General features: G+C 37.4%; 1 protein-coding gene across 1 annotated transcript in view; it reads right to left on the bottom strand.

The window, feature by feature from the left end:
* LOC106899272 (leucine zipper protein 2-like) overlaps positions 1 to 25,557 on the bottom strand; it is a 99,815-nt gene that overhangs the window by 53,338 nt on the left and 20,920 nt on the right. Inside the window, exons 2-3 of the mRNA XM_014961021.1 lie at positions 18,377 to 18,439; positions 15,090 to 15,152 (exon numbers count right to left, since the gene is read on the bottom strand). Coding sequence (XP_014816507.1) covers positions 15,090 to 15,152; positions 18,377 to 18,439 — 126 coding nt within the window. The remainder of the gene's footprint in view (positions 1 to 15,089; positions 15,153 to 18,376; positions 18,440 to 25,557) is intronic.

A 25,557-nucleotide genomic window follows, 5' to 3' on the forward strand; every position in this document is an offset into this window, starting at 1 on the left:
CTTACTACTTCTTTTCTTGAGAGAGGATTAGTTCACATCTTGCCCAAACCTTCAGGGATTTTTTTTGTTTTGTTTTGGGGCTTCTTTCTAAGATTTGACCATTCCAGTCAAGAGCATAATTCAGCCAGGAAAATACAAAACAGAGAAAACTGAACTTGAATTTCTGGGAATATCATTTAACTTAAAAGTGTTTGTCAAGAAATAACTCTCTCAAAACTTTGTTTTAAAAACATTACATCATATTCAGCTCATGAATGAAGCCTAAAATATCCAACACGTACAGTATTCATTAATTATTGCAAAGTGCCTCCAAATCAGCCAACAATGAGTCATATGGAAATTTAAAAAACCCTCCCAAAATACAGATTAGATTTATAGTATTTATTTTGAGAACTTCATGCTGCAGATCATTACATAGGTGGCTCTGAATAAGCTGCCAGCAAACAGAATCAAGCAAGGGGGAGACTACTGCAGAATGACCCTCTCAAGTAATTTTAATTTGTCTGTATGGAACAAATGCTGAGGTATTCAAAATTCCCTCTGCTAGGAAGCACACCCAATTTAGGACATACACATCAATGTACTCCAGATGCTGATTGCCTGGAGCCGAGTGATCTCCCAGGCAGTCACCCCACAGCATGGTTCATAGAGGAGCCCCAGGGCCAAGAAAGAAGCTGGTTCTGGATTTCAACCTGTGCCAGGTGCCACCGAGGACCCGGTGCCCAAGGCACCACCTCGCCTGCTCCTCCAGCCTCTCCAGTTCCAGGGAAAGCCAACCCATATGGACATCATGGCAGGTGGCTGCTCCTCAATTTCACAATTTGTCATGTTTGTGCCTGACCATTCCCTCCCTTACTGCACAGAGGCTGGCAGCACATCACATCCTGATATCCTCAGCATGAAATGTCTTCGGTTCTAATATTTCAGAAAAAGACATTTTTCATTGGGATTTCTACAGCACCTACCACTGCAGAAGATAAACTTTGAAGAAAAATGGTTGTGCCAAAACAGCTGCTCTCAAAGCGCACTTCTGGCTTCAGCACTACTCATACAACATCTTCCCCCCTTTTGACATATAGCACACATGGATTCAGGTCCGTTGCTTTCATAGGAAACATTCCCTCTTTTTCCTGCCATATGCTTACACGAGATGAGTTGTGACTCATCTTTTAGCATCTTATATGCCTTTCCCCGTCCTATTTTTTCCTCTGATCTTTGGGCAGTTCAGAATTTTTCAATACTTTACGTGACAATGTTTTTAAATTTTTCAACCCTGCTGGGCACGCTCCAAATCGTTATTATAATTAAACCATTTGGAAAATGTCAGTCAAAGTCCCAGTCAATTTCAATTTGATATCAATAGCAAACCTCTTCTCATTTTAGCGGGAGCTGGACCAGGGCTGTAAGTTGATTGAATAGCTGTACGCTGCCAGTTAAACGTGGAACTGCTGCTGCTAGATTTAAGTAACCTTGTCTCACGCTGGCTACCAACCAGCCTTGTCTCACCCAGCAACTCAGACTAGCTATTTAAGACTGCACTACCTCCTAAGGCAAGTTCACGTCCTTAAGGCCACATCCTCAGGGCCACATAGCACCTTTTAAAATTGGATTTTTCAGTTCATTAAAAAAGTTACAACAATTTTCCTGATCATAACTGTGTTGTAAAAAAAATTACCGGCAATAAACTAATCGACCTGAATTATTAAGTACTGACAGGATATCCAAATTTTGCAAATCTTCCAAAACCACATGAAACCATTAAAAAAAATAGAATAGTAGAAGGAGATTTGTTTCGATACAGATATAAATGAATTGTGTTAATACATAATTCGATGTCCTTTCTGGGAAATACATATATGACTACATCCCTCCACCTTCTTGTACATCACTTTTCTCTTTACATTAAAAAAAATTCCCATATCTGCAAATAGCTTGTAAGTATTTTTAAGCAGCCAATTTGGTCTAGATCTGTGGGCACCTCCTGAGTTGCTAACAAAATATGCTAACATTAACACATTACTAATGAATGTAACATCATAGAAACAATATACAAAATGCTAAAATATGATGTTTGAAGTGGAAAATATGCACCAGCAAAAAGATGCCAAGGTAAACATGACGTCTACTTCCTAAGCAACACACACATAATCTAGATAAGACTTCATGCATACACTTTTGTCAATGTTGTGAAAATACACTGTACCACTATTCAGAAAAAAAAAAAAAAGAAAAAAACTACTACAAAAGAAATAAAATCGAAAAAAAAATCTTACATATCTCGAAAACAAGAACTACTCACCATACAGTGATAAAAGAAGATGTAATGAGGAAATGGTCCCTAAGCTTTGTTATCTCAACAAGATAGCTGTCTGAAAAGTGGTATCTTTTACCACCCAAACATCAATGACAGCTATTTATTTATGCAACAGCTCTAATATATTTCACAAAAGTCAACTAAGACTAAGAAAATTTCAATTTCCTGTCTCTCCCAGAGGCCTCAGCTTCTACTGAGAAAAACAACTCAATATTATCTTGTCTTAAAGCATTTTTCTACATCCAATAAGGAGCAAGATCTAATCACAAATAACTGATAACCCAAAATTATACAGCCAATAGTGGAAAACATTCAACTACATATGTAAAAGTGTACAAACATGGTCACTTGATCAAGACAAAAACCACAAACCAAAGTGAATAATACATAAAAGCATTATAAAAACAAACTAAAAAAAAGCACCATATGCTTTCTCACTTGCAAAGAAAAAAAAAACAAACCAAACTACCACATGCAGGAAGAGCTATAGGGATCCTAAACCATGAAGACTAAATACAACATTAATTATACTACAGAGTGGAAATACCGCAAGGAAGACGCCACCATCTCTTATCTAAGAACTCAAAGAAAACATTAATTCTCACTCGTGACATTAACCCATAAAACCCTGTACAGCCTAGCCCATCAGTCATCCACCTCAGGATGTGACTTGCCAGATTCATAAGCAAAAAAAATCCTGGCACCAAACAAACCAGCAGTTTCTAAGACCAAACTACCACATGCAGGAAGAGCTATAGGGATCCTAAACCATGAAGACTAAATACAACATTAATTATACTACAGAGTGGAAATACCGCAAGGAAGACGCCACCATCTCTTATCTAAGAACTCAAAGAAAACATTAATTCTCACTCGTGACATTAACCCATAAAACCCTGTACAGCCTAGCCCATCAGTCATCCACCTCAGGATGTGACTTGCCAGATTCATAAGCAAAAAAAATCCTGGCACCAAATTTACATTCAATCCTATTATTCTCAAAATAGGAAAAATTGAATTCTGTAAAATTACTGTATTCTAAAATACACAACTAAACAGAATAACCTTCATATAACAACAACTTCAAACATGAATAAAATCTACACCATACTTCCATTACCTCAGCCATCAATGCAATTGCTTTGGGTACTTAAATTTTTTTTTCTGCCATCCTGATGACTTTCAACTAACAAGGATACTCTTTGAAGAAAACACACATGTTTTCAAGCAAGTCATCAAAGTAATAGTTGTACATTATCACATTGCAACATGAAATTTCAGCTCTTCCTAGCAACGTGCTCTTGGCTGTCATACATCACTGGATACTGCAACTTCTGTGAAAGAGCATTAAGCTATTAAACATATAACCCTCAGCCATCAATGCAATTGCTTTGAGTACTTAAAATTCTCTTTCTGCCAGCCCGATGACTTTCGACAAACAAGGATACTTCTTGAAGAAAACACACCTATTTTCAAGCAAGTCATCAAAGTAATAGTTGTACATTATCACATTGCAACATGAAATTTCAGCTCTTCCTAGCAACGTGCTCTTGGCTGTCATACATCACTGGATACTGCAACTTCTGTGAAAGAGCATTAAGCTATTAAACATATAACTTCACTGATTTTGTAATTACCTCGTATTGAAAATGCTTTGAACGAAAAGTATCATCAATCTTTCTATCTGGCTTTGCACAAACCAATGTATACAAATGGAACCAGAGCATGAAATGCAAACCACTCCATAAGCTCTGGGCTTGTCAACAGCCTGATCTGCATGTATAACCACCAAATCATGGCATCTGTCACTCACAAATATTTAGTAATATTAGCACAAAGACTATAATGCCTCACCTAAAGATGAAGAAAACCATTTTGCAATACTTGCAGTTATGATGCTGTCTCTTACACTCAAAGGACCTTTTCTACAAAAGAACAAATCATACTTTGAAATAATTACTCAAAATAATACTACTGAGCTCATTTCTCCAGATCAGGGCAAATTCCACATGATGTCTTTGATGCAAAGTATTATTTAAGCCTTCCGTCCCCAAATTTTTTTTTTTTTTTTTTTTTTTGAGGGGGGGGAAGGTGGGTGATGAATTATTTATTTCCACTACCACCTCCTCCCCCTTTTCAGGCATTTAAATGCTATGGTACACAGACCTCCCATTTTAGATGTAGTTCTAAATTTTTAGACAAATTGTTTTAGACAAAATATCAATTTTCTCTCTAATACCACTCTGTCCAATCACAAATTGATAAGAGTTTTCACCTGATTGTTTTGTATTATTTATGTTTATGCATCATCACTTTTATTACTTTAGGAAGTGGTTTAGGTTCTACAATCTCAGTTCCTTATAGACTCAGCAGAGTGGGTGAAAAACCTGAAGACTGGAAAAGAATATGTGCGATACCCATCTTCAGAAAGAGGAAAAGAACAAAAGAACTTTGAAATAATTACTCAAAATAATACTACTGAGCTCATTTCTCCAGATCAGGGCAGATTCCACATGATGTCTTTGATGCAAAGTATTATTTAAGCCTTCCGTCCCCAAATTATCTTTTTTTTTTTTTTTTTTGAGGGGGGGGAAGGTCCCCCCCCAAATTTTTTTTTTTTTTTTTTTTTTTGAGGGGGGGGAAGGTGGGTGATGAATTATTTATTTCCACTACCACCTCCTCCCCCTTTTCAGGCATTTAAATGCTATGGTACACAGACCTCCCATTTTAGATGTAGTTCTAAATTTTTAGACAAATTGTTTTAGACAAAATATCAATTTTCTCTCTAATACCACTCTGTCCAATCACAAATTGATAAGAGTTTTCACCTGATTGTTTTGTATTATTTATGTTTATGCATCATCACTTTTATTACTTTAGGAAGTGGTTTAGGTTCTACAATCTCAGTTCCTTATAGACTCAGCAGAGTGGGTGAAAAACCTGAAGACTGGAAAAGAATATGTGCGATACCCATCTTCAGAAAGAGAGAAGTTGAAGAGGTCATGACTTTTAGATCCATTAGTACAATATCCACCTTTTGGAAAAGTACTGAAAAGAATAATCAGACTACCTTCTCTAGGGGACAGAGTTTTATTAGGTATATGTATCATTCATGAACTAAACAGTGAACCAGCCATATACTCATTAAACATTCTGGTGACATCACACCAGAACTCTGTGTGTCATAGAAGAAGGGATATATCTAAGTTTATCCTGACAAACTGGAAAAAACAGGATGACATTCACCAAAGACAAATATATGATGCTAAATACAGACAAGAATAATCAATAAAACAAATATACAATAGAGAACAGTAGGGATGAATGACTCAAGATGATATCACCACTGAATACGTCATGGTTTTTGTAGAAAAGGGAAAGAATGCTTGGGTACAGGCTACAAAAATCCTTTTGCTCTATTCAGCATGAATGAAATGCCCTGCTGGACTTGGTGTCCATTTGAAGGACAGTGTCAAATGCTTTGCACCAGTCCAGGTAGATGATGTCTGTTGCTCTTCCCTTATGCAACAACGCAGTAGCACCGTTGCAGAAGGCCACCAAATTTACCAGGCACAATTTGCCTTCAGTGAATCACAGAATCTTCTAGGTTGAAAGGGACCTTAAAGATCATCTTGTCCAACCGTCAACCTCATTTTGACCAAAATAAACACCCACACAACAAACAAAAAGCAACACAATCACTAGACCATACCTCCCAGCACTACATCAACCTGTCTTTTGAACGCCTCCAGGGATGGTGCCTCAACCACCTCCCTGGGCAGCCCGTTCCAATGTCTGATAACCCTTTCGGTGAAAAAATTTTTCCTAATATCCAGCCTGAACCTCCCCTGGCGTAACTTGAGGCCATTTCTTCTCGTCCTGTCACCTGTGACTTGAGAGAAGAGACCGACCCCCACCTCTCTACAACCTCCTTTCAGGTAGTTGTAGAGAGCAATAAGGTCTCCCCTCAGCCTCCTCTTCTCCAGGCTGAATAACCCCAGCTCTCTCAGCCTCTCCTCATAAGACTTGTCCTCCAGACCCCTCACCATCTTTGTTGCCCTTCTCTGGACGTGCTCCAGCACCTCGATGTCTTTTTTATGGTAGGGGGCCCAAAACTTGACACAGTACTCGAGATGAGGCCTCACCAGTGCCGAGTACAGGGGGACGATCACCTCTCGGGCCCTACTCACCACACTGTTCCTGATACAGGCCAGGATGCTGTTGGCCTTCTTGGCCACCTGGGCACACTGCTGGCTCATGTTCAGCCGACAGCTGATCAACACCCTCAGGTCCTTCTCTGCCAGGCAGCTCCAGCCACTCTGCCCCCAGCCTGGAGCGCTGCAGGGGGTTGGTGGGAGGTGCAGGACCCGGCACTTGGCCTTGTGGAACCTCATCCTGTTGGTCTCAGCCCATCCATCCAGCCTGTCCAGACCGCTCTGCAAAGCCTCTCTACCCTCCAGCAGGTCGACACTGCCACCCAGCTTGGTGTTGTCTGCGAACTTACTGAGGGTGCATTCAATCCCCTCATCCAGATCATTGATAAAGATGTTAAAGAGAATTGGCCCCAGTACCGAGCCCTGTGGGACACCACTTGTGACTGGACGCCAGCTGGATTTAACTCCATTCACCACCACTCTCTGGGCCTGGCCCTGCAGCCAGTTTTTAACCCAGCGGAGGGTATTCCCATCCAAGCCATGGGCAGCCAGTTTCTCCAGGAGGATACTGTGGGACACTGTATCAAAGGCTTTGCTGAAGCCATGTTGGCTGTCACCGATGCTTTTCCATGTGCCTTGGTATTGTTTCCAGGAGGATCTGATCCATGGTCTTGCCACACACAGAGGTGAGACAGACGGGCCTGTAATCCTTGGGTCTTGCTTTTTCCCCCTTTTTAAAAATGAGTATTATGTTTCCCCTTTTCCAGTCAGCGGGGACTTCGCCAGACTTCCACGACTTCTCAAATATGATGGATAGTGGCTTGGCAACTTCATCTGCCAATTCCCTCAGGACTCATGGATAAATCTCATCAGGTCCCATGGATTTGTGCACCTTCAGGTTCCTCAGATGGTCTCAAACCCAGTCACTGGGCAGTACCTCATTCTACTACTTCCTGTCTTGGCCTTCTGCGACTTGGGTGGTTCCCGGTGAAGACTGAGGCAAAAAAGTCGTTAAGTACCTCAGCCCTGTCCACGTCCCAGGTGAGCAGGTTTTCCGTTTCCTTCCAGAGAGGGCCTCCATTTTCTCTAGTTTTCCTTTTGTCACTGACATACCTACAGAAGTTTTTCTTGTTGCCCTCAACGTCCCTGGCCAGATTTAACTCTATCTGGACTTTAGCTTTCCTAACCTGACGCCTGGCTACTTGGACATTTTCTCCATATTCCTCCCAGGCTATTCCTCCCTGCTTCTACCCTCTGTAGGCTTCCTTCTTCTGTTTGAGTTTGTCCAGGAACCCCTTGTTGATCCATGCAGGCCTCATTTCTATTTTCCCTCAAAAACAGCTTTTGCCAAAAACGAACCAGTGCTGATGGGATTGCCATGTATGTATAAGAATTTTTTATCTCAGTAAACAGGAAGTAAGCTTTCTTGTTTATGTATTTAAAAGGAAAAGTCCACGAGAATATTTTCAGACTCGGCTTGTATTGTGGGCACTTTTAATTTCACCTACATTCTTCATAAGAAAAGCAAAGGCTTATGGAAAACAAACTGAATCCAAAGAAAAAGAACACCTTTTTTTTCTAATGAAATCATCAAAGAATAATAGTAAGAAAAGCAAAGGCTTATGGAAAACATAAACTGAATCCAAAGAAAAAGAACATCCTTTTTTCTAATGAAATCATCAAAGAATAATATAGAAGCCGCAGTAGACAAGTGAGATTAAGTTTATAAAATAAAAAGCATCATAAAATAAATAAAAATATAGCTAAAAGGAGGTTCATTTTTCTACTTTCATTCATTGTGCCATTTCTGGCAAAGTCCAGAGAAACTTTTTAGAGAAATTTTCCTATCTGAAGTCTTTGATAGTTATCCTCTGAAAACAGTATCCTTAAAAATGCTTTACATTAAATGTATAATAACCAGCAAGTCTCCTCTTGCAGACTCTGTTCAGTTCTTATGCAACATGAAGTCAGTCTGTAGCTTATAGAATTTCTTTTCCCTAATAAAGTCACTGGTTGAAGATCTCTGCAAAAAAAACCAAACCCGCTAATATTCTGCATTACATTTATGTTAATAACTGATACGTTTTAACAGCTTTTTTTTGTTGTCTTGTTTTTCCTAAGGAGCATTGCTAAATTTCCCAAGGGAGGCCGCAGAAGATCCAGATGCTGAGGAAACACATTGGATGAATAAACACACTACAGGCTAGAGACCCTGTCTGAAAGAGAGATGAGTTGCAGTATTCTCTCAGGGAAGTTGATATGACAGGCCCATAGGAAACCATCCTCAGTTTTCTCTTATCATTTCCTTTTAACACTGAGCAACAGAAGTTACATTTAGCATTACAGGGCAATGTAAAAACAACAACAAAGATAAGAGCATTCTTTTTGTGCTAAAAAAAAATAAATCCATGTATAAATACGGTTTAAGGAAAACAATGCTGCTTTTTAGGAAAGCTTTCTGCAGGCATTTTATGGTACTTTGAACAAAATGAGGAACCCTTTAAAATGTGTTAAATGGACTCATTTTTCAAACATACAAGGGTCAGCTGATTTTTGCAGTTGATAAAGATTTTAATAGAAGCAGGTGCAAATCATGGGTGAAGTGATTGTACAGTTATGAAACGGCTGCATTTGGGTCAAGCCAGACCACCAACTGCATACAAACAGTTAGAAGAATTGCATTGGAAACCCCAAAACATTTGCATCTTCACACATGTGCAAGCACACTTCTGTAAAAGGTTATCAGAGATTTAAAATTATGTAATCAATTATTTCAAGCCCAGGCAACAGGGTAATTTATTTTTTTTCATGTTTAGCAAAAGTGCTCTGCTAAATTGGGATTTTAATGTTTAGCAAAAGTGCTCTGCTAAATTGGGTCTTTGGTGGTTTTGTGGGGCTTTTTTGTTTGTTTGTTTTTCTTTAATCATTTCACCTCTTTCTCTGTAGGGAATGCAGAATCTCATATTCTGCATTACAGAAATAAATACTTTGCAACTCTGGAAAATAGGCTTACCGTGGCATGTAATTAACTAGTTCTAATAAGGAGCAAAACACGTATTTTACTTCAGAGGGAGGAATGGTATAAATATTTACCATACCCAGACAATATGATGTGAAAACAATTTCACATCATTTTGTTTTTCTTTGACTCTGTTTACCATATCAAGTGCATGGTATAAAATGACTTTCAAACATACAAGGGTCAGCTGATTTTTGCAGTTGATAAAGATTTTAATAGAAGCAGGTGCAAATCATGGGTGAAGTGATTGTACAGTTATGAAACGGCTGCATTTGGGTCAAGCCAGACCACCAACTGCATACAAACAGTTAGAAGAATTGGGTTGGAAACCCCAAAACATTTGCATCTTCACACATGTGCAAGCACACTTCTGTAAAAGGTTATCAGAGATTTAAAATTATGTAATCAATTATTTCAAGCCCAGGCAACAGGGTAATTTATATTTTAATGTTTAGCAAAAGTGCTCTGCTAAATTGGGTCTTTGGTGGTTTTGTGGGGCTTTTTTGTTTGTTTGTTTTTCTTTAATCATTTCACCTCTTTCTCTGTAGGGAATGCAGAATCTCATATTCTGCATTACAGAAATAAATACTTTGCAACTCTGGAAAATAGGCTTACCGTGGCATGTAATTAACTAGTTCTAATAAGGAGCAAAACACGTATTTTACTTCAGAGGGAGGAATGGTATAAATATTTACCATACCCAGACAATATGATGTGAAAACAATTTCACATCATTTTGTTTTTCTTTGACTTTGTTTACCATATCAAGTGCATGGTATAAAATGACTTTCACACATCCTAATAATTAACTGATTGGTGTAGCACTCTGTTTCAAGGAATTTGGAAAATGGTTTTGACTATAAAAGTCAAACCTTTATAGGTCTAGTTAGGTAAGTCTTTAAAACACATCCTTTGCCCCTTATTTATAAGTCAATTCAGGTGTTTCCCAGACAAAAATACTTTCTCGAAACAAGGCTTTGCAAGAAAAAAAAATCCCATTATTTGTAACCCTTCTCATATAAGCCTGTGTAAGTGGTTATAAGACAAGCCTAAATTGGAGATATTGGTGTGGTATGGAATAGCCTTTTCGAGGTACTGAGCGCTCAGTACCTGAAACACTATTTAGGACTATAAAAGAGAACTGAAGGGAAGCGACAATCCTGGTCTTAATTTGTGATACTGCAGTTCACAGAAACATGTGGGTTCAAGAACACCACCACAGAAACAAGCTAGACCGCTGTGAGGAGCAGCAGAGGTTGTCAGGCTTTGGAAGTAAGATTCCTATAAGCAAGCACCTGGTGGCTCTAAACATGTGAAGAAGTCTCCCCGGGCCACAGGCAAGCAGGTCACCGGTGTAAATAGCCACCTTGACAGCTGTGCTTCAGGAACTGGCCCCAACTGTGGACCCAACTGGAGCAAACATGGTTTGCTCTTCAGAGGAAGGTGCGTAATTACAAACCATCCTGCTCATGATAAGACCACAAGCAGAATACTTATTAGCAATTACCTAGTTTGTTGCAAGGCAGATGCTATTTATTTGCTTATTTAAATTTAAATTCTACTATGGAACAAAGATTAAGTACAGTAGTAGGCTAAGGTTAGTTAGCTGTTGCTCACATTGGAGATTTTAGGGCTGTCTATCAAAATACTTTGTCTCAGAATTTAAATGACAAAAGGGAAATACAAGTTTTTTAGGGCTGTCTATCAAAATACTTCATCTCAGAATTTAAATGACAAAAGGGAAATAGATAAAACAACAGATTAAATTCATAATTCTGCAACTCTGAAGCAGAATCCTTAGAAATTAATGATAAAAATGCTAAACAAAAATATACTCAAGACATAAGAATGAACCAGTCTCAACTTTTACATTTAAAAGAACAATAGTTTCAAAAATACAAGATACTTGCAAAAACTGACAGTGAAAGTTCTTGCTGGGTTTATTTTTCTTCATCTTATATTTTTTCAGACTCAAACATATGTCTGCATTTCATGAATAAAAAACCAAATTATTTTTAATTCTTTTTTAATTTACTAAAACATGTGACTTCTAGGACAGTATAGCCAAATGATGGGAACTCAGTTAATGAAGAAGGAGTAATTTGAAAACAAGTGGGTACGAATGCATGAAATAAACGTAGCACTTAATTCAGAAAAGCATTTAAACTTAAGAGTACTTCACTGACTCAGAGTTTTAGGACCATAATTAAATTATTGTAATTAAAAGCAGACTCATTCAGAACTAGTAAGTACCTTCTTACAAAGGCAGCTATAAAATTAAGAAGCTTAAGCAAAGATTTTTATTAATGATTCCTTATTTTTCTCATTTTAATACAAAGCAAATGTCAACTTTTGCCAACTCTTTAAGGATACTACACTGCACAATGTAAGGGACTGAACTCTGACAAAAAGACAAGAGCTCAAATTCTAATCTCAGCAGTGACACTGACAACCTCTATAGCCTTGAGCACATCACTTAACTTCTGTGACTCTCACTGCTTAACAGTCATATGGTATTATATCACACATAGAGACAGAAAAATATAGAGATATATATGCATATGCCACATATTTAATCAGCTAGACTACTAAACACTTTGAAAACGTAAGAGTAAATACATGCCAAATAGGACGAACTTATGTTTTATTTACGACCACTTATTAAGTTACTGTAACATATTGTGAAAAGTAGACACAATTTACCAATTCACTGGACTATAAAGGAGAAAACTCTCTTTTCTCCACCTTTATCTCCCTCTCCCACTTCATCCCCCCAGCTCTAGTCAGTATGGAATCACTGACATCAATAGTTATCACAATTTAAGAACTAGTTTCTCGGTGATGATTATGCAGAATAGAAAGCAAACAAAAACCCACCCTACTTACTTCACATAGATCTTCACAATTAATTCAACAAATTACAAGTTTACATTCTTCTGGTGAACTGCTGGGAGAAGCTTGCAACGTTCAGAGCTATACAGAGAACAGAATTCCCTAAAGTCCTCAGTAGGACATACAGAAAATATAAGGTTTTACGAGGTAGGAATGTGGTGGAAGGGTAGAATCCTGTAATGTGACAGTAACTAGGAGCCCGGAGATTATCACACACACCATTCATGCTCTGTGCTGGCAGAAGACTATCCATCCACTGTTTTGATCTTTTATCAGAAAGAATCAGAGCCTCACAAAACAGCCTCAACAGCAACGATAACAGGAAATCTGTTTAGTTCCTAGGCTCAAAGCAACTAGAGATTAAATACCACCTGTTCGTGCCCAAACCTAGCAGTGTCTCTCTGATCAGACAGATATTTTAAAATCTTTCCACTCTATACAAAATGGCTTCTACTCCATTCAGCATTTCTTACTTCAGACCTGAAACACACACAAAACAGCACACTCAACCTACTCTTTCCCACATATCACATTTATTTTTGAGGATAGTACGTTTGCTGTTCCCTTTTCTTCAGAAATCAGATTTCCTTCAGTCAGAAAAAAAGACCAACAGAAAAAAGACTAACAAATAAACCCGAAAAAATATTTATGACTACACATGAAGGCTATATCAAATTAGCAAGTCAGGCAGTCATGTAAACAGTCACGCACAGAGTCAAGAGATGTTTCAGATATTTGCATGTGCCTTTCTCAGTACTTAGGAATCAACTTCACAATTCATTAACATCACCCGTCTAAAGTTCTCAAAGTGTTTTTAATTACACTAGTTAATAATTCCTCTAAAAAGCAAGTAGGAGCATTCCCTTGCTAAGCATTACTACACAATCTTGCATAATTCAGACCCATTTTGGGGGTCACTGCATATTAGCATGATGAAAACAACACGTAGACAGTAGTACTGAACAATCCTTCTGCCTCAGCCGAAGAAAAGAAGCTTTAGCACCCAGGCAAGTTTAGAAGCTGTAATTTTTTTTCCTCTGTCCAAACTAGCAATTATAGCTAAACTGAATTTCAAGAAATTATCACAAACACAAAAATTTGCTTTAAGGTGCTGGCAGTCATAGAATGGTTTGGACCTTTAAAGACCATCTAGTCCAACCCCCCTGCAATGAGCAGGGACATCTTCAACTCGATCAGGTTGCCCAGAGCTCCATCATCTTTACAGTACTATGCATACAATAGAGAGACAGTAGAGAGAGTTAAATACTTCCAGAAGGCAATTTGGACCTCTTATTGAGATGAATTACTTTATAAGAAATTCTAGCTCTAGTCACTTTGAAGATGACTACTTATCTTCATCCTTTATGCCAGTAATAAAAGCACTACTCAATTAGCAGCCTCCAGTCAGGTGACCTCAATCCCTCTCTTCCTTCTTTAACAGGGATTAACTTTTCTCTGTGTTAACAAGGACTTGATGCACTTCAGCAAAATGTCTGTATTTTCTTTCTTTTTTTTTTTCCCCTGCCTCCCTCTCACCCCCTCTTCTTTTTTCTTTTTTTTTTTTAATATGCAGGCTAGACTGGCTATTCATTTGGATTGTATAAATCACCAGACTTTTTTTTTCTAGAAGGTTTAGTTTTGATAAAGGTGTGTCAGCATATAGCAGGAATTTGGATCCAGGGACCTGAGGAACATTCCATTGCCCAAGCTTATCACAAACACAAAAATTTGCTTTAAGGTGCTGGCAGTCATAGAATGGTTTGGACCTTTAAAGACCATCTAGTCCAACCGCCCTGCAATGAGCAGGGACATCTTCAACTCGATCAGGTTGCCCAGAGCTCCATCCAACCTGACCTTGAACGTTTCCAGGGATGGGGCATCCACCATCTCCCTGGGCAATCTCTGCCAGTGTTTCACCACTGTCAGTATAAAAAATACCTTCCTTGTATCTAGTCTGAATCTACTTTCTTTTAGTTTAAAACCATTACTCTTTGCCCTATCACTACAGGACCTATTAAAAAGTCTATCCTCATTTTTCTAAAAGCCCCCTTTAGGTATTGAAAAGTTGCTATAAGGTCTCCCCAGAGCCCTGTCTTCTCCAGGCTGAACAACCCCAACTCTCTCCGTCTGTCCTCATAAGAGAGGTGCTCCAGCCCTATCATCGTTTTTGTAGCCCTCCTCTGGACCCACTCCAACAGGTCTGTATCTTGAGCAATAACTGATATTGCCCTGGAGAACTGCTGAAAATAATAAAAAAATCTGTAAAATATTGTTCAGTTAGAAAGATGAGAAATGCATGAGAGAATCTATGGAACAGGGCAAGAGATTTTGGTCACCAGCAGGAAACTAGAACATTGTTTTATGTGAGCATGTAAATATTCATAAACTAAATACTTTCCACTGCTTCTGTCAATTTAAAAACAAAGACAACTTTCGAGGCTTTGACTCTTTTATTCCTTGCAAAAGTAATTTAATAAAAAGCACTGCCCCTGTTAGAGTGGTTTGCAAAAAACCAACCAAAATAGATTCTATTTCTGAAATTGCATTACGGTACTATGTCTGTCTTTGGTGCTTTGAGGTCTTTTCGGTATCTTGAGAAGGAAATGATTCCTTAGAACTACAGTAATAAAGGCAGCTATCATACTCCTACATTACTTCAATACTACATTAAATCTAATACTTTAGCTAAATATAGTGAAATAAAACTTACCTTAAAAATCAAATCCTTTTTCCCATAACGAAGCTCTTTCAGCTGGGCTTGGATCTTTTTGGACTGAAATTAAGGAGAATAAAATCAGGGGGTTTTAAATTTTAAATATTTACTTTTAAGAACAGAAAGAAAAAAAAAGGGTATTAAGTTCTGACAACAGCAGAAACTAGATCAGCTATAAAATGCAGAAGAATAATCAAAATCAGTCAATTTCTTTTCCAGGGTAGCAAAAGTATCAAGGAAAATGTAAAATGGAACTCACCTAAAGAACATACATTAATTCACACTATTGTGAATAACCATTGGGCTTAGACATGAGATGTTATTAATACTTTTCATACTTTTCATGAAGCATAACTAAAGGCATCACCTTTGAAGAGTTTTCTTTTTCTTAGAGGGAAAAAGTTTCCATAGTGTTGCATAGATTCTTCTTTTTAATGGCTAGGGAGTTTCAGAGACTATCCAAATGAACTAAGTTCTCAGTTTGTGACCATGTCCTCTAAAATAGGCATATTTATGCTGATTTATATCACCTTAGGCTGATATTTATTTTAAATATTATCAAATTTATCCTTCAAATAATTGTAAGTAGTGGTCTATACATTCTTTTACTTACGTGACCAAAATATAATAGAAATGAGGGGATTTTTTTATATATCACACAACTATTTCACTCTTTATCTAAGAATTTTGTTAACATAATAATTTATATTACACAAAATCCACAGTCTCAACTGATATTCAATAAGCTTTCTCACATTACTTAATACCAACTGTTTAGAACTCACTGGAATGGATTAGAAGTCTATTCCACGTTTACTGAAACAGCACATCCATAAATATAACATATTACAGATGGTAGCATCTCTTCTGTAAATTGGAGCTTTTAGAAAGATTTGATGTCTTTCCAATTAGTACAGTCAAATTCTGTGACAGAATTTTGGGAAGGAGAAATGAATCTAAAGATAAAATTCTAGCACCTGCTTTAAATATTTAAGAAATACAACCAAATTGGTTATTGTAGTCCATAAAATCTGAAACAAATAGCCAAGACCAGTTGTGTTCACTTCTTTCTTCTGTAACCCTATCTGCTGTTATTTCATCTACACAGCAGAACGTGCCAATTGCCTAGACTCAGTAGCCCTGTCTTCTGATCTGGACAGTTGGTAGAGCTATGAAATACATTCCTCATCAACTAAAGACCAATGATAAAACCTTAACTGACTTTAATTGTTCTAGGTGTTGCACTTAAGAACGTATACAGCCTCTGTGACACACAAGGTATCCAAACTGGATGTAGAGGAACCTAAGAGTTATGATCAAGGTATCACTCATTCACTAAATCACAAACCTGTGATGTAATTAAGAGTTATGGAGCTATATATATCCAGTGAGTAATATAAGTGACTCAAAAGCACACATATGACCTGTAGTTCTTTGTGATAAGATTTGTTTGGTTTGTGTTTTTTCTGTGCTTCTAGGGAGAGGACTTACAAAACTGACACTTTTTAGTGCAGTCAGCCAGGTAAGACCACCTCTAGACAAAGGTTGATGGCCATTCCTAAACCACAGCATCTGGCAATATTTCCATTTCTGTATCCTGAGATGTTTGAGGTTTGGTGTGAATCCCTGGAGAAGAAAAGCCAGCCATAAAAATGCTCCCATCTATGCAGCTGGACAACAAGGAATCACAGGACACACTAAAATTGTCTGTCTGCAGTTGGAGAGAGCAGAACGAAGCAGGAGCTTCCTGGTAGGCAATTGTATCCATGAAGGGTATTTGATCTAATAACTGAAAGAATACTGATTCCACACAGTTGTTATGCTTGGTGAGTACAGTACTCATTAAAGAGCAGAAAATGCACTATGTTTCTGTGGCTGACACCACCTAACTGGCAAAACAATAACAAAAAAGGGTGCTCCAGTAGCAACTTTGCTTGTTCTAATGGCACTAACCCACTTATAAGCCACATATTTGCCAGGATGATTAATAAAGTCTGAGATTCTTAATGTTTAAAATACACTCACAATCTGCTGCCTTGAGAGCTAGCTAGCTTATGTTTAGTTTTTTGAAATTCTCTGACAGCAAGGCTTGTCACACTACACTAAATTTAATTTAATCCTAGGCTTCACCCTTAGATTTAAAGAAATTTATGTTGCAAATATTAAAGGAGACATAATCAGGGAAAAGATCTTCAAGTTAATTACCAAACATTCAAGATGTTATGCAGCAAGGAAAAACAAACTTGAAATAGAGAGGAAAACAGAAAGCTATGTTGAACACACTGCCAATTTTTTTAGCAGTAAACAAGGGAAGAAAATATATTTGTATTAATATACTGTGGCATGTTTGAAAGCAACAGTGGTGATATAGGAAGTAACACAGATTTTGAAAAGTTAGCAAAAAAAAAAATATAGAAAAAAACCAAACCTAAACCCCTATTATTTCCTACCATTGAGGATTTCCCAGAAACAGTGCTTGCAGATCGCTTGCAGATCTTCAGTTAGGCTAAATAACTAATATAACTAGGTAACATTCAAGCACAACTATGAAAATTTTAGTCAAGAAGAAAAGTGTTATACTTCTGTTTCATTCTGACAAGGTGCACTGACTTTAGTCATGTTTCTTTGCAAATATAAATTCTGCGAAAGTCACGTAATTGAGATTCATATATAGTAATATTCTCTGTCATGAAAAGTTAAATAGCTAAAGGGACTGCTAATGTGAATGTATTTAGCTGTACATTTATGTATTTGCAAAATACAGAGCTTTTGTATCATCAATGTCTTTGCTAGTTCACTCCTCAGTAGAAAGAAGATTCCTTCCCCTGTATTTTTCAAAGTGACCCTTTTTACCTTGAAGTAATACATTCTAGAAATGAATAATAATAAATCTTTCTTGTCTCTATAAATTATTTTTTAGAAGGTATTTAGCTCTTCCTGTCTTATTCTAAGCAGAGAGATCAGGGAAAGGACATCAGTTTTATACATGTTACAGATGTATGATATACATCTACAGGATGTATATATATATACTTTTCATATATACTTTTCATAAGCATGCACAAACTTTATTTTATTTGTCTAAAACTTGAGTTTGCAGCTTGCTTCTAATACATTCAAGTTGCTTCTAGCGAAGTCACAGAAATAAGTTGAGATGAGAACACTTCAGGAACACTCAGCATATACACATAATACATAACCTATACCTGAACCTCAGTAGAAAAGACTATTATGCAAGCTTTTGGGGGTTGTGTTAGATCCCAAATAGAGAGTAACTTACTTACCTCTTCTGCATGAATACCACAAAGCTTGTTTCCTGACAGGAGCTTGGTTTTGAGGCTTTTGTTCTGAAAGGGAGAAAAAAATAGAGTTTTATTACTGAGAGTTACTGAAATATTAAGGGACCTTTTAAATATTTGATCATACTGGTTTTATTTTATACATGGATAATACCACCTTCAAGTCACCAGCAAAGACACAGATAAGAAGACAAGATAGATGCACCATGGCACAACATCAACTCTTATAGAATTCTAAATGGCTATGTCTTTGCATTAAAACCTGCTCTCACAGAAAGAGGATTGCACATCGAAACCCTTCAAAACACTCTAGAAACTGAAAGCAATTTAAATTGGTTATTCTGGGGTAAAATAGGAAAGAAAAAACCCTCTAATTCTTACCTGGTAATACCGGCTACTGCATAGATCAATATCCTTTTCAGTAAATCATTGTAACAACTAAGTGATAGGGCAAAGATCTCATCACTTGACCATGATGAGCAAATTCATGGGGACTTCGTGCTAAATTTCATAATTCAAAACTGCAAGTAATCGAAAACTTTAGAAGGTTAGCTCCCTGATAGCATTTTCCCAACTCAATATTCTTTTTCATGTAGGAGTTTTAGATTTATTTCTTCTCATTTTCAAGGAAAATAATAAACTTCAGTAAAATGAATTTTCAACAGTCTGGTAATTCTTCCTGCACCTCCTCACCCATATTATCCCAAAACTGACAATCAAGGTTAAAGATTTCTTTCAGTGTGAAAATATCTCAAAACTGTTCAGAAACATAGGTATTCAATAAGCAGATCTTCAAGTGCTGGACATCACACGCTTACGCTAAGAAGAACTTAAAAGCACACCAAAACCAACTTCTCCTGTGCTAATGAACTGCAAACATACCTACAGAAACCTAGTCCATCATGTTTCAGGAATGCATATTTATTACTGAATAGCAATAACTTTCTTGAATATTGTGTGCAAGAACAAGCTGGCATTAGAGAAAAAAGGATAATTCCATCCAGAACATCCATTCAAATTTAGGTCCATGTCCCACTGAAACAGTGGAAGCTTTATTTCCAAAATTAGAAGCCCTGAGTTTTTCTTGAAAAAACCCCTCTTACTCAAACAAATGCAAAGAAACTCAAATTCCATTTGAAACCTCCTGTCCTGGTTTGAGGACCTAAACAACACCACCTCCTTTGCACAAGTCCAAAATAAGGAAAAGATATAACATCATTTCACATTTCACCATTGCTATCTATTGTGCACCAATACACGTCGCTGTAGAAATAAACCTTTTCCAGCTGTTTGACACGGGTGCCCACAGCTCTGTAACGCAACCAAAAGGAATTGGGATGTTACTTTGAATGAGACAACCCAGAGTCTGCCTCATAAAATGTGATGTGCAAAGGGCTGGGTATGGGGAGGGAGAACAAGTGTTCTTGTAAGTCTCACAGTCAATTATCTTTGCTCTTTTATGAAAATGATATAGCTCATCACAGAGCAGCACCTTATTGTACTAACCATTGTAGAAATAGAGAAGATTTCTGGCTCCACACAAAGGGAACTGGGTAGCAGATACAAGATGAACAAAGATAAACCAAATAGAAACCAAAGAGATGAAGCACACCCAGCACATCTATTGCTCACCAGGCGTGCATCTAAAGAGCTACATTGTACTGTGACCACACCGTAGGTGTGATTGGTTTCATATATGGCCAAACAGATGTGACAAAGACACTGCTTAATTAGGGATTGCACTTGATTAACCCAGCAATTCAAGTCATCACTCTGTTTTGACTAACTAGCTTCATTACCCTCCACTCTCCTCAGCCTAGCAATGGTTGGCTTAAGTAACAGGCTCTATCCATATTTCAGAACCAAAGTTGTAATCCTTACACTTTTACTCATTAACGTTCCTTTGACCAAGCATGAGCTACTATAAAAAATACTTTTATTAAGGCATTAACATTTTGCAAGTAGCTTCAACACACATTGCTTTGAGAAGACCCTACAGTAGCCCAGAACATGAAGAACTGAATGCCTACCCCCTTGAAAGGACACACATTTATTAGATGGTTGTCACAACTTCCAGATTTTGTGCCAAAGTAGCCTGGCAAAAGAAGATAGTTCAAAAATAAAACATGATGAATATATTTTAAGATAGACTCTGTTTTGGAGATTTAGGTAGGTTTAACAGGAATTACCAGTACTGTCTCATTATCCAGTCTACTAGCAAAAAAACCCCAAACTCCAGGGTTACCAGAATGTAGGCAAAACAGTCATGATTTAATCTGCACTTAGCGTTTTTAGAAATGAGAGCAAGCATTAAAGGTTACAATTATCAAGAGCATAATAAGTAGGAACTTGTCAGAGGCAGACGACAACTTCTTGCTTACAATTTGAGTGTTTATGTTACTTAGCAAATAACATGTCACAGACAAATACAGCTTTGCATTCTGATTAACAGTGATAAATTTTCTATAGCAGAACATGAAATATACCAGTAAAACTATGTGAAGTATAATAAAGCCTGATTTGATGAGGATTGTGAATTAAATGTTTCAAAATGAATGGTCTGATCAGGTACATATTCTGTAAATTTGCTTGAAAGGGGCTATTCAAAATCAGATCAATTAGTGAGATTTTTAGGTTACAAATGCTTGTTGAATCAGGACAGAAATTCTGACTTCTAAGTCTTCGAAAAGGATTCAAAATGATGCTTCCTATTAAGCATCCTTCAAAGAACAACCACAAAAGTTAAACTAACTGGAATTTTACACAGTTTTTATTTCAAACGTTTTATTTGTTATGAAATACTTGAATGGAAAAGGTCCTACAGATTTCCAGTTTAAAAACCAGTAAGATTTAAGGAGTGAATTAAGTATCTGTAAACATGTCTTTAATAGCCTCTTTGAAAAGTATGTAGAATAATGATTTTAATTAGACATGGCCTTTTAGATTTAGAGAAAGAATACCATTATATTCAAACTAAGTAGATATTTTAATGTATTTTAATATCTTGGAAAGCTTGTATGACAAACAGTAAGCTGGAATAATCATATCATTAAGCCAAGTTACTCTAGTATCTAATTCTCAATTAACTAAATCTTTTAGCTCATTTGCACCAGTAGTTTCAGCACACCCCTAAATTCAGGTGCAGAAAATTGCTCTCAGTGGTTGCCACGTGTGGGAATCCTGTTGTCGCTTCCCATGCAGTCCTTACTGTCCTGGTACCTACACTCAAGAAATTACACCAAACACAAGGACAGTGTCAATCAGCGTCAGCCAAAAAAGTGAGAACTCTCAATGACAACTTGCCAGATTTGTTAACATATTCTTCACAGAGCTTCCATACTGAAAATAAAAAAAAAATTCTGCTTCATTCCTAAATAGAATTGTCAGTCAGTCCCTGGGCATTCTTTTTCCTCTTTCCTCTTATACTGCCATAACATTCATATATTTTGTTTGAGTTCTGATTTTATTTTCAATATGTGAGATCAGGCTTAACAGAAGCTGAATTCATTATATGAATATTGACAGTAACCCTCTATTTATGTTGCCTAAAGTATCCCACTGATATAAAAACACATAGAAGCTGTAGCATCTGCTTTCCCAGTGTGCCTCTGGAACCTGGAAGGGAAAAAACACCTTGCTCACTGGCTAGAGGGATATATATTCCTCTCTATTCCTACCTTCTGAAAATAATCCCTTCACTTCAGTCATTTATTCTCCTGAATCAAAGGCTGGTAACTGGCCAAAGTAACCACCAAACATCTGAAGAGACACACTTATACATTATGACAAAAGCAGCAACCTCTACATGACAGTCTGAGCACATCACCTCTCCAGAGGAGGAGGAGAGAGGGAGAAAAATTACAGAGAGATATGACTACCTTAGTATTCTTGGAAACAACATCCATGATGCAAATGGTGTTTCTTTTAATATTGTTGCAGAATTTTACTAACTTTTATCTCAATGAAATTCTAGTCTTGTTCCCTCTCCTTTCTCCTTCTCTCTATAATATCAATGCATAATGGCACAAAGGTGTAACGGTTTTATTTATTTAATTCCCATCTCCATACTGTAAAACTTGGAGAAAGACTTAAAAAGAGAAACATAGAACTACACACTTAAAAGCTCAATATAAGCACTTTCACAGTTGCACTTTTAGTTCCTTCCTGTTTTGCGAACTCATTTTATTACAATCGTTAATTATACAGCTTCATATTGTATTTTTCATAATATCCCCTCCTTCATTTAGCATATACAATAAACACCACAGAAGGCAAGAGTTACAGTTTACAGGCATTGCTAAATGTGTCAAACTACTCCTGGGTCCAGTTATAAGGGTTTATCATCATTGTAAACCTGAAGTTATGGGTATTGACATTTATCTGATTTATCATATGTTCTGCTTACAGAAGGGAAAATTATGTGACAGACATAAAAGGCACAGATTTTCAGATTTCATTGCTTGAAGTCAGGCTACCTTGACCTCTTCCCACACAGAGAAGTGCTTTAATACTCTTACGGTTATGTTTCCTAAGTTGAAACACTAGTATTACCTCTTTGAAACAGCATCAAGATCTCAACCCAGGCTGAGCAAACTATTCAGTGTAGACCTCATCAGTACAAAACAAGTCTAGTTTGCCTGCTAGCCTTTGAAAGCACGAGGACACAAAGTATGTTCAAAGAAAGAAAATCACTTTCTCTCTCAGAAAATTATTCCCAGCAATCAACTTCAATTCATACATTTTATCTGAGGTCCGACAGCAGTTATTTGTTGTATACAAGACAAATTTTGGCTCTGCTCCCCTTGATGAATAGCACAAATCAAATCACGCTGAGCCCCTGCTCATCACTGGAACATTTCTCTCTTATGGACATCCTATTTTTAAAAAAAACCACAACACACCCAGCCCCAAGAACAACAGAAAACAAAACAAACACACCCAGCCCCAAGAACAACAGAAAAATATCTGGACTCTGCTCAGCAGGAGTGTCAGGGCCCATTGCCAAGATGAACCATTTTCCACCTCATGTTAAATCAAAGCAGTTCACTGCACCCTTAGGAGAGAAATCAGAAGACAGCAACAGACCAAAATCAAATATCTGGACTTATCTGATATCACAATGTATTGCTAACGGTTTTGCTTTGGATATTAGCTTTGTATTTCACGAGGATGAAAAATGTTTTATACAGCATGAAACAGTGCAACTGCTTTAATCCCAGCAGATTTGGCTCAGCCCTTCATCTTTCTGAGACAGATAAATTGAGTTTCCTGCACTCTACTATGCAGCGTTTTTCAGATAAGACCTTAAAAACCAGCCACTTTACGGCCAGTGAAGACACTGCTACTTTTTGTAAGAGGAAGAGTTTGCCTTGATATATTGAGGATGTTTGGGTCTCTTTTCCCCTCAGTTTTTCAGGGATCAAGTGTGCCAAACTGCTGAAGGACTCTGCCCATCAGTGTATTTTATTACTGATGATGCATATACAAACTGCACATTTTTCAGATCTGTCTGGATCTAAACTCAGCACCATAGTCATTGCAGCTCCAAATTCCTGGGAAAAGTCTGCTTTCACCATGCCCAGGCTTCCGCCTCTCCGTGCCCAGAAATGCCCTCCGACACCTCTGCTTGCTCTGTGTTTAGGAGGCAAACACAACAGCCAGAAGCTGACAACCAAACCCCGGAACCCAGCAAACACACCACAGACTACGCTGCTGTAAGCTTAGTCCTGATTTCTGTGAAGTTTGTTACGAGTAGCCTCTACTATTGCTGTGCATCACCTCCAAATCTATCTGCACTACATTTAAAGATGTGGAGCTTGTTTTTCATCCTTTTTAGCCTGTATTTTGAATTGCATGTCTGCAAGTAACAATAAGTTTTGCTCTACAGCTCTCAGTTAAGATAAGATTTATTTACTGTCCAGTAAATTAGAATCACTTGGAGAATGATGCCTACTCAGAACGCTGGGCTCTCAGCTAAGGTGAGATTTATTTACTGTCCAGTTCTGGCAATTAGAATCACTTGGAGAATGATGCCTACTCAGAACGCTGTAATTCATTCATGTTGAACAGTCATTCGGGAGCTATCCTCATTCCTTCTGTTTGCCAGGTGGAATTCAGAGTCTTCACTATGACTTGTAAAGCAGCTTGTCTTTGCTACCACCTCCATGTACAAATAAAATAAAATGTCCAATCTCAACTTCCCCTGACACAGCTTCATACCATTCCCACATGTAAATAAAAGAAATATAGACAAATGTAAATAAAATAAAAGAGAGAAGAGTACACTGGAAACAGATCTGCACTGTAAAAGGAAGATTATAATACACTGATACTTTTTTAATACTGGGGAACTTGCTTTGTTTCTCCTTAAACCAAAGCTCTTCTTTTTCTCAGAAATAACTAAAATTTGGCAACTTTTTGGATTTGCTAAAACATGCACCTGAATATTAATATTCTGCCAGAGTTTGCAAATATGTATCCAAAGACAAAAGAATTGGTTTTAGAAAAAATAAAGCAAATTCATGAATTACTTATTGTTTAGAGGGTTAGGATGCAATATCAAATGTTGATACACGCAATCTTTTCTATGCATGTCTTAAAATAGTTCAGTGGGTAAAAAAAAAAAAAATCTCTATATCTTATCACTGAGAAACAGTTGATTTTTATGTTTCAACAATGAGTCAGTGCACTGGACCAAGTATGCTTTTTTCCCAGGGTGTTTTTTGCCTTTGGATTATAAGGGGTCAGGGCCATTTATTTTCTTTTTCCTCTAAGACAGCTCATGATGGGAAGATCATACACAAAAATATTTATTGGACTGTTTTAGTTCTCCATTACTTCTTTCTACCGTTTCAACAGGACTTCGTTATGGGAAAGCAAATGCCATTTCTAATTCTTTCCATGTCAGATATTCTAATTAAAAGCATAGCGGCATATTAAATACAGAATCCCATTTTACAGAATTTTTATCTGAAATTAAGGGTAATTGCCTATGCCGGGCAGGATTATCTAGAGAAGAAACCTGACAATTCTTTGATCTTTTCTTTTGGTAGAGATGGCTGAGTGCCCTGGGGATGGTTTGTGGGATCAACAAAGCAGAACACCTAGTTAGGTAGAAGTTAGCCTGAAGCTCCTTCTTTTCATTTGTCTGACATTTGTGAACAGAA

Source organism: Calidris pugnax, unplaced genomic scaffold (genome assembly GCF_001431845.1).
Source record: "Calidris pugnax isolate Ruff unplaced genomic scaffold, ASM143184v1 scaffold626, whole genome shotgun sequence".
NCBI lineage: Eukaryota > Metazoa > Chordata > Aves > Charadriiformes > Scolopacidae > Calidris > Calidris pugnax.